The sequence below is a fragment of the Anthonomus grandis genome, chromosome 11, assembly GCF_022605725.1.
Source record: "Anthonomus grandis grandis chromosome 11, icAntGran1.3, whole genome shotgun sequence".
Lineage (NCBI taxonomy): Eukaryota > Metazoa > Arthropoda > Insecta > Coleoptera > Curculionidae > Anthonomus > Anthonomus grandis.
In genome coordinates, this window is record NC_065556.1 from 9,984,336 (window position 1) to 10,000,000 (window position 15,665).

At 33.6% G+C, this 15,665-nt stretch overlaps 1 protein-coding gene across 4 annotated transcripts in view; it reads right to left on the reverse strand.

The window, feature by feature from the left end:
* LOC126741951 (zinc finger protein 675-like) overlaps positions 1-15,665 on the reverse strand; it is a 252,011-nt gene that overhangs the window by 218,746 nt on the left and 17,600 nt on the right. For all 4 annotated transcript variants that reach the window (XM_050448431.1, XM_050448429.1, XM_050448430.1 and 1 more), the window contains exon 2: positions 13,543-14,100. In XM_050448431.1, the coding sequence (XP_050304388.1) occupies positions 13,543-14,100 (558 nt within the window). The remainder of the gene's footprint in view (positions 1-13,542; positions 14,101-15,665) is intronic.

Consider the following 15,665-nt stretch of genomic DNA (forward strand, 5'->3'; position numbering starts at 1 on the left):
ACATGCTAATTTAAGTAGTGGTGATAATGAGAATGCTCATAGAACTGATGCAATTTCATTTATATCAGAAGTTTTAAGTGCCGGGAACTCAAAAATAAAGTATAGTGACCGAGTTAATGACCATACAGTGAATTTTATTTAGATTTTATTACAGACATTTATGGGGTGAAGCCATAAGAAGTGCAGCGTATCAGCTGAATAGGTGTCCGACAGCAGCTTTAGATGATAAAACACCAGTTAGTATTTACTATGGAAAAACTGATCTAAACAGGCTGAAAATTTTTGGTAGTAAAGCATGGGCACTGAAAATGCCAAACTCCGGTGACAAACTGGAACCTAGAGCAGTAGCAGTCAGGATGGTAGGATACAGCATGAATGGATATCGATTATGGAATCAGATTCATAATCGATATCCCTTGAATGATTAAATATCGATTATGGACAGATGATATTACAGTTTCGAGGGATGTTAGATTTGACGAGAATGATACTTTATATCAATATGGAATGGTGAAAAATGAAAACCTAGTAGATGAGACTCTGGAAGGACCATATAGAAAAGAAAGTTTTGATGAAGTTGAAAATAATAAAGAAGAAGAAGGGAATAAAGAAATAAATGAGAAAGAGGATCAGAATGATCCAGGGGAAGCCACAACTGGTAGGAGAATATCCAAACCACCAGTACGATTCGACGACTATGAGTCATATTTAACGCATTATTGTTTTTTGTCTGAAGAACCAACTGATTACGAGGAAGCAATGAAGAATGGGCAAGGTTGGAGCAAGGCTATAAAAAAAGAACTAGATGCACATGAAGAATTTTGTACATGGGAGCCAGTAATCCTGCCTGAAGACAAAAAGGCCATTGACACACGTTGGGTATTCAGAATCAAGCAAAATGGGCTTAAGAAGGCACGTCTAGTAGCAAAGGGTTATCAGGAAGAATATCACTATAATGTCTATGCACCTGTTCCACGGCTTTCCTAAATGGAAATCTGAATATAGACATCTACATTAAAATACCTGACGGCTTAACAGTGGATAAGAAGTTTAATTCACTCAAATTAAATAAAGCTTTATACGGCTTACGTGAAGCACCCAGAATGTGGAATGAAAGGTTCAACGAATTTGCAGAAAAACATAAGCTGAAGAGGAACAGGAAATGATTTTTGCTTATACACAGGAAATGGAGTATGGCTTTTACTTTGGGTGGATGACATTATTCTTACAGGACCAAAACATATGGAAATTTTGACAGCTTTGGAGAAGGAGTTTAAAGCCAAAAACTTGGGAAAATTAGGTAATTTTCTAGGTATGGAAATTCAAACTTATAAAGATAGAATGGTTATTAATCAAACAACAATGATTAAGAAAATGATTAATAAGTTTAATCTTGAAGATTCCAAACCTGCTTTAACGTCAATGGAAGCAAATTTTCAGATATTACAGGATCAAGAAATTAGGAAAAATTTACCCTATAGAGAAATTATAGGATCCTTACTCTATGTAGCTACTATCAGCAGACCTGATATATTATTTTCGGTAGTATATCTTAGCCGTTATTTAGATAAACCGACGCAACAAGTATGGGTGGCCTTTAAAAGAATTGTGAGATATTTGAAGCACACAATTAACATGACTCTAATTTACATCAAGAAGTTTTCTGAGGGAACTGAAATTGTGGCGTATACCGATGCCGATTGGGGAGGCGATCAAATAGACCGAAAGAGTGTAAGCGGATGTACAGTGTTTTTTGATGGTAATTTGGTTTCGTGGATCTCAAAGAAACAAAGTGTTGTTGCCCAGTCAAGTTATGAATCTAAGTATATTGCTAGTGCTTTAGCAGCTTCTAAAGTACTTTACTTGCAGGGACTGTGTGAAGATTTTGAACTTAGGAATGTGTCAAGTTTTTTAATGATAGACAATCAAAGTGCTCTGAAATCAATTGAAAGTTTTGAAAATAGTAAGAGGTCTAAGCATATTGACCTTAAAGCTCATTTCATTAAGGATATTGTTGCTAAGGAACTTATTAAAATGTCATATGTTCCAACGAACGAAAATGTAGCGGACATTTTAACTAAGTCTCTTATTAAAGACAAATTTGAATATTTTAGAAATAAGCTAGGTGTAAAAGTGTTTTAGGGACACAATATGTGAGTGTAATTTTTAAGTTGCTTAGATACTTAGATGTTAAGAAGTTTCTTGTTTGTTTTAATCGTTAGCAATTTAAAACTTGCGTAGAAGGTTTAAATTGAAGAGGGGTGTTAAATGATAATACCTGTACCAATCTTCAAGTACAGCCCATTACTACTGTTTATTAGGTGCAGCCCATTACTATGTCGATCAGCTGCTGTCAACAACATTTTCATTCTTTTTCGTTAGTAAAAGAACGTGTTTTATTTTCACAAATTTTACTCAATAATCAATAAATCACGGAAAAGAAGTGCTTCTGTAATATCGGATTGCAGTTCAAGCTGAGTGACTTTGCCCACATTAATGCATTGAACAATAGTCAGTAGTTAGTGTCAAAAGACGCGTTAATACTTATTAATCTCATTTCAATTCATGTATTACGTAATCAAGTGTCGTAACAGTGTTGCCAAGAAGCCTTTATTTACAGATATTACAATTTCGCACTGCACATAGCTACGTTCCAATATTCTTATTGTAATTTCATACCCACTACCGCATTACAGAAATTGAACTTAAAGGTTTAGATCCTGATAATTTCACTGAACAGGACCTAAATGATTTTGAAACTGTGTATTTTAAAACAATTGCTGATCTTAAACAATTTCTTTCAATTAAAACAACTTCAAGTGATCAGCAAGTTAAACACAATGAATCCATTAATTGCCTAAGTTTTCTGGCCAATATATTAAGTGGCTAAAATTCAGGGATTTATACACTTTTCTAGTTCACAAAAAAAAAATTTCCTTGAGTCATTAATAGTGCATAATCACATTAAATCCTTATTCAATATTTATGATATAAACCCGGATTCTGCCAATTCATTTCGCAATGTACTAGACATTATTTCAAAAAATATGCGCTCTCTTAACAATTTGGGTGTTATAACGAACTCTTGGGATCCATTAATCATACATTTAGTAACCAGTAAGCTAAATGTTGAGTCAATCCGGGAATGGGAACAATCAGGCTTCGCCGAAGAACTGCCCTCTTTGGCAGAATTATATGATTTCCTGTCATCTCGTGCAGACTTCTTGAATAAGGTAGCAATGCATAAGGGTAAACCACGCAAAACCTTCATTGTCAATCAACCGTCAACTTATCAGAGTTCTAACTTATGTTGTTTTTATTATAAACAACGGCATGCAATATATCATTGTCCTAAATTTACTGCTCTTTTAAGAGATCAGAGATGGTCAACACTTAAATCACAAAAATTATGTGTTGCACAAACCAGATAAATGTCGGTATGGTCATTGTAGACATTGTAAACAAAGGCATAATTCATTATTTATAAACAGCAACCTTTAATTTTAGTTGAAAATGGCCATCTTGTTTCAAGTGAAGAAACTACTCAAAGTCAAGTTGCCTTATATAATTCAACTAAGAGTCAAATCGTACTAGCCACAGCAGTGGTTCAAGTTTTCGATATCCATGGTAAAGGGCATGTATGCAGAGCCCTCCTAGACAATGCTTCTATGACTACTTTTATATCTCAAGATTTTGTGAAAAAATTAGGCATAACACAATATAAAATTAATTCCTCAATCCTAGGAATTGGGCATTCAGTGTCTAATATTAACAAATTCAAGTCTTGTCATAACAACTTCAATGTTTCATTAGATTGTTTAATCATTCCAGAAATCACGGTTGATTTACCTAACACATATTTCGAACCGGAATATTCGAACTGTCATTTAGCTGATCCAACATTCTTTGAGCCCAATCACGTTGACTTATTGAAGCTGAAGTATTTTGGGATATTATTTCTGTGGAACATATTACTTTAGGCCCCAATAAGCATATTCTGCCGAACAGCAAGTTAGGTTGGTTGGTGTCAGGTCCTATGGGCATTCCTAACTCATCAAAGCAAACCTTTTGTCATTTCTGAAAAACCATAGATATTCAAAATCAGTTGCAAAAGTTTTGGGAAATTGAAGAGGTTTCACCCTCATCGCCAATTTTTTCAAAAGAAAAATTCTTAGCAGAGAAACTTTAGAAGTCTTGGGAGATACAAAGGTTCAAGCAACACAACAGTTTTTATCCTTAGAGAGAAAATTACATAAAAATCTCAAGTTGAAGCAAATGTATCAGGAATTTTTGTCCAATATCAATATAATATATAATAATTTGAGTATCAATGTTTAAATCATATGTCACCATTTATACCTTCTAATAATCAAATTTGTTATTTTTCTCCCCATCACGGTGTGCTATGTGAGGAAAGTCAAACTACCAAGCTCGTCTTCAATAGTTCGTTTCCAAGCACTTACTGGTTTATCATACAATTCAATTCAAATGGTTGGGCCAGTAGTTCAGGACGATTTAGTTTCTATAATCTTAAGATTTCGACAGCATCAAATCGCTTTTTTAGCAGATGTTTGCAAGATGTATAGGCAAATACAGGTAAAGCAAGAGTTTCGCCCTTTACAATTAATTTTATGGCGAAGCGATCCAAAGGATGATCTAAAGGTTTTCGCTTTAAACACTGTCACATATGGTACGGCTTGCGCCCCACGCTGTCTTAAGCAGTTATCATTAGATCACATCTCATCACACCCTCAGGCATCAAACATCATAAGCAAGAATTTCTACGTTGATGATTTGCTCGCAGGAGTAGACTCCATGGAAGAGAGAGATGCAACTCAGTTATCGAAATTTAATCAATTTTAAAGTCAGCATGTTTTGACTTACGAAAAGTTGTATCATTTGATCGAGTCTTCAGAAACAAACAAAACCTCGGGCATGTTTTGGTCTTGTGAAACAGATAACCTTTCATTTCATATCGATATCCCCCCAAAAGTTGGCCAATTCTCAAAACGACTTATTTTGTTCGAAGTGGCAAAGATTTTTGATCCTTTTGGTCTCCTGCGTCCAGTTGTCATTAAAGCGAAAATACTTCTACAGATTTTATAGATGCTAAAACTTTGATGGAACGAACCAGTTCCAGTTGACATAGCCAAGAAGTGGTTACATTTCAAATCGCAACTGTTCAGTAAAATTTTATGAAATTTAAACAAATTTCAAGATATATTTCAGTAAAAAATCCAATCGCTCTTCAACTCCATGGATTTTCGGATGCATCAAATAGTGCTTATGAAGCATGTATCTATGTTCGAACTGTAGACGAATATAATAAAGTTGAAGAAGTAATCCATTCTTGCAGTGGAGTTAATAGCTTAATGGGTAACTAAAAATTCTTTGGTTATCCTCCACTAAATTTGTTTAAAAATTGATAATCCGACATGTTTCGGACATATTACATGTCCATCATCAGGGATAACAAATTAAGGGGTTCCGTCAATACATCTTATAGATATAGTGCCTCAGATAAGATTAAAACGAATTAAGATACATGAGAATGGGACCAAACTTTTAAATTTTTTATTTTAGATTTAAAGAAACCTTAAAATTACATCATTATGACAATGATGTAATTCATTGAAATGTCGGATTAATAATTTTTAAATAAATTTAGAGGGGGATGACCGAAGTATTTTTAGTGACCCACTGAATATAATAAAGTTCATGTCGAACTTCTTACATCCAAAATTAGAGTAGCGCCACTCAAGTCTAAGCATTCCAAAATTGGAATTATATGGCACTTTACATTGGCACAATTGTATATCAAGGTCAAATCTTCTTCAACTTTACAATTCAGTGAAGTCTATTTTTGGTGTGACTCGACTGTAGCCCTTGCGTCGTTAAGATGTTCACCCAAAACTCTACAGGTTTTTGTGGGAAATCACCTTACTATACATGGGAGCAGAACCCTGCAGAAATTCTATCCGGAGGAATGCTACCGAACGACATTATTAATTCAGACATGTGGTTTCATAGACCATTGTGGCTTCGTAAGCCATCCAACAATTGGCCCTTAGATATACACATGCACAAACCAATAGCTGTTACAGAATTGCCAGATCTTCGCAAAACAACCCAAACCTTTTTGGAAATCGAAAATCAAAATATATTTCCTTTCCACAAATTTTCAACTTTCACTCGTATTACTCGAGTTATGGCATTCTGCCTTAGGTTTATTGTTAATAGGCTACTCAGTCTCACTCCTTTTATTAAATACGGAATTATCCGAGTGGTGGGAGACTAAATAACTCATCGTACTCTTTTCATAAGAAACATCCAGCAGTGTTGTGTCCCAAGCATGACCTAAATGGTTGATTCTTCAGCATGAACACAAAATTCTTATACATTGCGGCTCTCAATTATTGCTCGCACACATCAAAGACAATTACTGGCCTATATCTGGTAAGAATTTAGCAAAGCGAATTGTCAAAGAGTGCCTCACTTCTTTTCGTTTCAATCCCACTTCACCTAACTCTATTATGGGTAATCTTCCAAGTTTCCGAATTAGTTCTCAAATTCCGTTCTCTGATGTTGACATTGACTATGCTGGAAATTAAGGATCGAAAGGGACGTGGTTGTAAGGTTATTAGGTGAGCAAATGTTATTTAGCACTCTTTATTTGTTTAACAAACGCAATCCATTTGGAACTGGACACTGAGTTAAGCACGTGGGCCTTTCTTGAAGCTTTTCAGAGATTTATTGCAAGACGTGGTAAACCATTGAACTAGAGCAAATAGAATATAAAGGCAATTCACCAATTCTTAAGGAAAATCTAGAATCATACTTTGAAGTTTCAGTTTCAGAAAGATTCAGTTCAAAACATCACTTAAAAAAGATTTTACTTAACACAATATTAACTTTAGAAGGTCTTTACACAGTAATTACACAAATAGAAGCTATTCTAAATCACGACCTTTAACGCCACTTTCGACAGATCCAAATGATTTGCAAGTGCTCACCCCAGCAGATTTTTCAATTGGGCGATCACTTCAATCACCCTAATTTACAGAATACTGCTATCAATAGATTATTTAATTTTCAGCAATTAAAACTTCTAAGACAACAATTCTGGTCGCGCTGGACCAAAGAGTATATTTGTAATTTGCAAACTAGGCTTAGATGGAAGAAGAACCAACTGAACATTTAATTAGGGACTATGTTTCTTATCAAAGACAATCACTTACCACCGTTCAAGTGAAAATTAGGTCGCATTAATACCCTCTATCCAGGGAATGATGGTGTTGTGCGCGTTGTATCCGTGAAAACTATATCGGGTAACATTAAACGCGCTGTTACCAAACGGTATCCGCTTCCAATTAGTGACAATTGACATTTAGCAAACTTGACATTGTTTAGAACAGTTCTCGTTTAGTAAGTCTCCGTTATTAATAATTATTAAGTTCATTTTCATTTCTACTTTCTGTATTTGAACTAACCTGCGTCTGTTAGTTTTACTTAGGTTAACTCATGTTCTTATGTTTATTGATTTGTATTCTTATTTTTAATCTCGACACTTTCTCGTTTCGCGAACGATGCATAGAACGAACATAGATAGCTACTTCGACACTAACTAAACTATATAAAACTCTAAAGTTTCTCCAAGCCCTAAGCAGCAATTCAGGCCGAAAAGTGTCGACTCTTCTAATACGCAATCATTTTTTTCAAATACCAATCCAAAAGACACCTTACAAGAAATTATTCGATTTGTAAGTCCATAGATCATGGAATTTATCGCTGCCTTACCTTTGCAGCAAAATTACCACAAGAGCGCTTATCAATTATTAAGGCCAATAATTGTTTGAGCACTTTACATTAAGCGTTTAAAGCTTGTAAATCCAAATCTTTGCGTCGCTTTTGTTAATCTAAGCATTATTCAGATTTGCACATTTCCGCTAATTTAGGTCATGCCTCTTAAAAACAATATAAATTGACAAGTAAAAAATTTAGCTTCTCCTTTGAAATGTAACACAGAGCCCCTCTTCACAAAATAATCAAATCCCTCAAAACGCTAAGTCGCTCTATGGCATGTCATTTTCTAGTGGCTCGGTTATTCTTAGCACTGCTCTAGTAGAAATTATGGATTCACGTGGCATTTATCGAAAAATTTGCGTACTCTTGAGTGTGGTAGCCAAAGCAAATATATTTCTATTTCTATTTCTATTTGTGGTTTGAGAAATATGAAAGAAAATACTTGTGTTCAGTTCTGTAAAAATTTTGGGACTTTTTTGGGACGTCAGTACTTGGATCCCAAGTACTGACACTTTTGGTTATCGGATTCAGCCACAAGACAGGGCGTGCTCAAAACGGGCGATATTATCTGAGGTTGCTAGATGTTTCGATCCCTTGGGGTTTTTATCACCACTTACGCTTTTTGCAAAACTGCTTATCCAAATACTTCGGACGCTAGGGCTCAACCGGCATGATGAGCCCTCCGCATTTATTATTGAACGTTAGCTGCAATACAAAAGTGAATTGCCACTCCTCGCCAATTTTTCTCTTCCACGTCTCTTTACAATTGATGATTACATGAACTGTGAACTTCATGGCTTTTGTGATGTTTGACAAAAGACCACTGTATATGTTATTAATCTTCGCATTAAAAAAATTGAATCTTTTTATACAATTTTGGTAACTGCCAAATCTAAGATAGCTCTTCTTTTATATGCAAACTTCAAAATGTTTTGCTTGCTCTGACTCCTCAGTTGCATTGTGACGTGGATCATGAATCCGCCATATCGCTGGAAAACTTTCACAGCCAATCGGGTTGCGCAAATACATGAAAATATATCACCCTTCTTATGGCGGCATATAAGTTCGGAAAACAATCAGTCCGGGAATGTTGCCCTGTGCGTTATTAAATAAGTATTATAGCATTAAGCTATCCTTTGGTACTTGAAAAGATTGACATTGATATTTTATAGAAAAAAGTCAGAAAACAATTAAAGAGGGCTAAAAATATGAAGCTCACAGTTTCGTTGAGCAAATCACATTGCCGCAAATTTCTAAGTTAAAGTCCAGTTCAGAGATCTATTGGAATATTTGATGTGTTGCAGATGCCGCACTAACTAGTCCGTGCGCCTATGTTGTATTTATTGTCGCATGATATACATGTTTAAATGGCAAAATTTTATATTGTTTATCTATGAAATCATTTTAAACATACGTAAAACCCCATGTTTTATACTATTTTTTATTTTGCTTTCGAAAATGTCAATTTTTAGAAAGAAAATAATATCACAAGAAAATAATATCAAAAAACTGACCGCGGACTAAAAATCCAAGCATCTTACAAAATATTTTAAACACTTCCAGCACTCACAGACTTGTGACCTCTTTAACAAACTGACTCTTAGCCAGTCTATTAAACAAAGATAAAACACCTGTGTTCTAGCGATTCCTGTTTTAGGCTGTGCAAGTGATTGTGTATCTCTCTCTATCCCACTGATTTTGAGAATTACGGGGCCGTACCCAAATACATTTTTGGGCTGTTTTTGTATTACTTTCGACGTGTTTTTAAAGAGATCTTTAAGGATGGGTCTATCGCCTTTAAAATAGTTGTTGGATGGGTCTATCACCTTTAATAGTTGGGAGGGGGGTCATGTGAGGTTATTATTTGATGTGTTTTGCCGGTTTTGCTTTTTACACGTTTATGAAAGTCAAGAATTTAGAATTTAGCCTATATTCGTCTAAATTTTTTGCTGTTTTTACTGTGAGGAACTGTGTTTTTTTAATTGTGTTTGTGGATTTGTTTTGAGGTTTTACCTAAAGACCTTAAAATATTTCGACCCTGGGAAAATAGGCAGGAAAATTTGGCAAATGAAGAGGAAAGTGTTTGTGCGGGCTTATGGAGTCCGTGGGTGCACAAGAAAGACAATAACATTTGTGATGAAAACAATAAGAGTGATCTGGACAGTGATTTACACTTACATAGTTCTGATAGGTAATTTTCTAGTGTTGAGGAAGCAAAAAGAAGCAAGGGAACTAGAAGCTACAGAGGAAAATCAGTCAGTTTTAAAACGTAATTGTTTAAGTACAGACGCCAAACAAATTTATTTAAATATCTATAACAACCTAAGGAATGATTCTCAGTTCACAACTGATTGTAGTGCTTTGCAAAAAACAGCGTTTTTAACAGGGGTTCCCTATAGGACAATATGCCTGTATAAAAAGGATTAAAGGCAGCATAAAAAGGAAAGATGCATGACAATCAAAGGGACTTGACAATTCTAAATACAAAAAAAATTAGATTCTGACCATAGAGATGGTTAAGACCAGCTTATCGGCAAGGGACAAACATTTCTCGGTCTCAACCTTGCGGAGATACCTGATAAAACTTGGATTTAAGCTTAAGATGGTTAACAAAAGAGCTGCTGTAATGGAATTGTCAGGTGGTGTATAGAATATTTGAAGAAAATTAAAAAAATTTGGGCGGAAGAAAGATCCATATATTATTTAGCCGAAACATGGTATTACATTTAAGATTGATGTATGATTTCCATTCTCTGGGAATGGAAATCATAGTAAGAAAACCATATTTTTAATAATTAAACAAGTTTAAAATTTTGTTTTTCTACAGCTTACTACCCCTGTTTGTCCTTCAGTGACACAATAAAGAGTGCTTCTTCCATTATTCTCTGGGAAAAACCCTTTTTTTTCTATGGTAAGAAAAACAATGTTTTTATTAAGAAAACGAGTCTAAAATTTTGTTTTTTATAGCTTACTGCCCCTGTTGTCCTTCAGCAACAGAATAAATACTGCTTCTTCCTCCATTCTCTGGAAAAAAGTCCCTTTTTGCCATAGTAAGAAAACCCTATTTTTATTAATTAAACAAGTTTAAAGTTTTGTTTTTTTTCAGCTTACTGCCCCTGTTTGTCCTTCGACACAATAAAGTATATATAATGTAATGCTTTAGTATCCATATGCTGATGTGCGAGATGAAGTTGGAATCCATAGCGGCAACAGAGAAACTGTTTCCTTCCTTAATGGAAGAAACTGCTAAAGAGCAATGGCAAAAAAACAGAATTTATAAAATTGTATTAACTCTTTGGGCCAGATTCAAAAGAGTGGTTAAATTTATAAAAGTATTTAGTATCCTCACTGTAGTTTTAGGATCGAGTATACTTAAAATGTAGTGTTTTGTATAAGATTTTTAGTTTTTAGTATAAGCATTTATTTTTGTTAATTTTTATCTAATCTCTCCTAATATGCACAATAACTAAATATGAGGCAAAAAAAATTAATAAATATTACATTCAGGATATAAAGTGTGTTTTTTTTAAGTAAAACTTGTGTCTTTTAAACGCATAAAATATAGACAGCTAGATGATTTTTAATGTAAAAGTTTATTTTAACAAAATATACTTCCACGTTTGTGACTACATAATTACTTTTTATCAAAAGAAGTTAGCACCAAATATAGAGATGGGGGGTTTTCATAAGTATATTATTATAATAATATATCATAAAATGTATTAATTAAAAAAAACAATAATAAAGGACATTGAATATGGCAGCCAAAATCCCCAATAATAATCACCACCAAGTAAAAATAAATCTCAATACCCAAAAAAAGGAAATATATAAAATTTGAAGACAAACCAAAACATTTTACCCTTTTGTGTCAAAAAGTAAATATTTAATGCCTTAATCCACAGAATAAATGGGCCTAAGTAATTCGTACCACCTATTCTCTCATCTCTTGTTATAAACACCCCACAGATGGCGCTAAAAACTCAACTTATTAAATTAAAATTTTTGGTTAAACACATTTACGTACTTAAGTCTTATATTTAAATTAAATATTATCTTGCTATCAACTATCCTAAATTTCTAACTTAATAAAAGTAAACCCAAAAATCCCGAATAATAAAGTTTTACATAGAAATAAATTTTAAAGCCGGACTTGTGCAACTCTTCACGCTTGAGTGGCTGTGACTCAGGTCAGGCGTCTAACAAAATAGTTCGTCGGCGCATGTAGTCAAATTTTACGAATCAAATGTATAAATTCTTTAAAAAATGCTTAAAACATTTATTTATTTAATGGAATTATTAAATATCGCTTAGAATATTACTTTATGACTCTTTCCACATAAAATTTTGCGATTTAAAAATGCATGTCATGTGACAATACAAGCAACACCGGCACACGGACTATTCGCGGCACATCAAAGATTCTAATAGATCTCTGAACTGAACTATACGATCATTCTTTTTTAGGAGCTGAAACATCCAAAACACATGGGAGGCACGTCAACGAGATTCGACAAAAGTACGTTTACATCGTAACTACTAATCGTCTAACTACTAGTTGCCCTTGGGACAGCTTTGCCCTGAAATTGAAGGATTTTTCGTAGCTATACAAGATCAAATCATTTCAACAAGGAACTATCTAAAATTTATTGTATGTAAGCAATACAGTCTAACAGATGTAGCCACGAATGTGAACCATCGGAATCCATAAAGTATATTACGGGAGGTTGTCAGACATTTGCGCCAAATGAATATAAACACTATCTAGTAGCGATTCGATCAAGAGCTGGCGCGAAACTAAACCTTACCACGCTTATAGCGAGAGAGCGAAATACAATGAAATGCAGAAAAATACGATGATCGTTAAATATAGAGCTTTATCATCATTATATCAACAACAGGAATAATTGGGAGTAGTCTGATGGAGAACATTAAGCAACTGTAATTAAATTTAAAAAATCTGCTAATGCAAAAATCACCACTGCTATCCCCATCAGGCATGGTACGAGAGTTCATCGAAAACTATGTTGTTTTCTAGTTGCTGAACCAATCACAACATCTACTCACTATGTAAGCTGCTTAGCTTTAGGTTTATTGTGAGCCTTATTAATATATTAAGATAGATCCCCTCTGATATCTTCGATCGGTGCATGTCCGCTAAATTTAGGTAGGAGTGTGACGCCATTTGGCATGTGATTATGAGAAACCATAATATTTTAACTTTAAAAAATTAAAAGATTATGATTAATGGTATTAAAGGCTTTTAAAAAATATAAGGACACCAAAATGTTAATCATTTTTTATCTGACGCTTATATTATGCCATCGAATACATTAGCTAATGGAAGTACCAAATTCCTTTCTCAATGACGCACTGATTAACAGAAAGGTAAATACATTTTTTCACAAGAAATGTACCGTTGATTCCATTGATTACAAAAAAAATCAGCCTCAAGAGCAGTTAATAAAAGGTTATTCTGCTTACAAAATATAATAGCAGCTAAGGTAAGTTTCTTAATCTGTTATAATTCCTTGAGTCTTGATTTAATTTCAATTTTTGAATTTCCTTATCATTTCTTTGTTTCATAAATAAACTTGTTTTAAAAAACTTGTTTTTTTTGTTAAACTTGTCAGTACACCAAGGAGTTTCTGGTTTTGTTATAATTTAAAATATTCTAATTAGGTAATGAATAAGTAGATTTGCAAAAGTAAGTTTTACATAAAAAAATAATTAACTCACCTTATTTCTAAAAAAATCCTGTAACTCCTTTGAGCTCAATCTTCCAATTTCCTCTCCTTCACATACACTATCAATATGACTAGATATCCAGTTCTCAACAATATTTCCTAAATGCCTTAGTTTAAACCTTTGTGTTAAGAAGTATGTAAACAAACAATTATCTAGGCTTAATTTTGTTCCTAAAAACTCAATACAATACTCTATTACTTTCGTGAGTATAAAATGGTCAGCAAGTTTTAGCAATTCTTCTACATTCGCATGTTTTATAGTTATTTCTCCAGTATACATGTAGTTTAATAAATTGGTAAATATTTCACTATCTAAACAGTTCACAGTGAGCTGCTCTTTAACGACCTTATGGTGCTTCAAAATTGAATCAAAGTATGGAGAGCTAGATGCTAAAACATTACGATGAGCTTTTAGGATCTTGTTATTAACATAGAGAGTCACATCACAAAAGCGGTTGGTTCTTTTCTGTTCATACAGTTTGTGAAACATAGTTGATGACAATTCGGAAGAGTGAAAGGTCATTGATCGGTTATCTTCCATTATAATCATCTAGAAATTAAAGAAATATAATATTATAAACTTATAATAATATTGAATAAAATAGATGCAACTTCAAAAGTAATGAAGATAACATATTTTCATGCTATAAATATTTTTTATGAAAATCATTTGTAGTCAATCGAAAAAGAAATTAAGAGGAAAATTTGAACTATAATGGTTACAGCATATTTTAACTTTATGAATGATAATAATTAGCTTTACAAAAAAGTACTATATCCAAATGAATAAAAATAAAAATATAAACATGATATATGTTTATATATGTTTCGCTAAGATGTACTCTTTTGCATATTGATGTTTAACCTAGTAACTTACTAACCACGCAAATTTTATATTTTTTTATATATTGTAATGTATTTAAAACATTTATGGTACAATATTATAACTGAACTGTTTTCCTTAGTTAAGCAATAGTCTTACACTTTGTGTTTTAGCCACGAAAATTACCATTAATAATAATAAATAATAAATACAAAAACACTACTTAATAGTTAATCGGACATACACGAATTACCACAACTAACCTACCACCCTACCTGGTATAAGTAAAGCTAAAATTATTTGGTTAGATATAAAGCTATTTGGTTTGCATGCATAGGTTAGTTAGAGTATTTTTTAACATTTCTTTTTTTAACCCTCGCCGTACCGAATATGGGTCTTCCATGACCCGAAACTTACAAATCCTGAAATATCTTTTGCTTCCCTGATTTTTGTCAGTGAGCGTCCATGAATTATTAAATTTTATCATAACAATCCTTTATTTCGTAAAAACTTAAGAAAAAACTAATTTTTTCTTCAAAAAATGATGGATGGGTCACCGACGACCCGGTTTTTGGGTAAATAGGTATATGCTGAAACTCCCTTTTTTACAGATCTAAACAAGATAAGTTGTTTATATTTCCAATTGATTTCCTTGTAGTTCAGTTTACGGTCGAACGTTACTGTGAGAGGGTTATTTTATTTTTCAATATTAAATAGTAAAGTGCCATGTGGTCTAAAAATAAGGGTATATCCGACAAGGAACTCTACGAAATATTGAAGCATTCTTCAGATGACGAGTGCGAAACCGAAATACCTTTGGAACAGGCATTTAGTGATTTGTCAGATGATGAAGACACCTCGGATGAAGAGCCTGAGATACATGACGGCAATCTTTCATTTCAAGAGTTAGAAGAAGAATCCATTAGAAGACGAAATAGTGAGCAATAAACAGTCGTACCATGTTGATAATCGCACTTGGTATACTGTTGCACATAAAACAGGAAAATCCAGAACATGCAATATCTTGCAAGTTTTCATTCATTCTTGCATTTTTTCACTGACATCACTTTAGCAGAAGATCTTTTGTCACAGAATCTAAAAATTGTGGGGACGGTCCGCAAAACTCGCAGACCTGCCAAAGTGCTTACTGGATATTCGCGAAAGAGCAACGTATTCTTCAGAGTTATGCAGCAGTGTTTACATACTGTAAGCCCTATGTAAGCATCTCCCCGCCATTTTGAGGTTTTGCAAATAAGCTAGGGACCAAAAAGTAGTATTTAGGTTGCTAATAA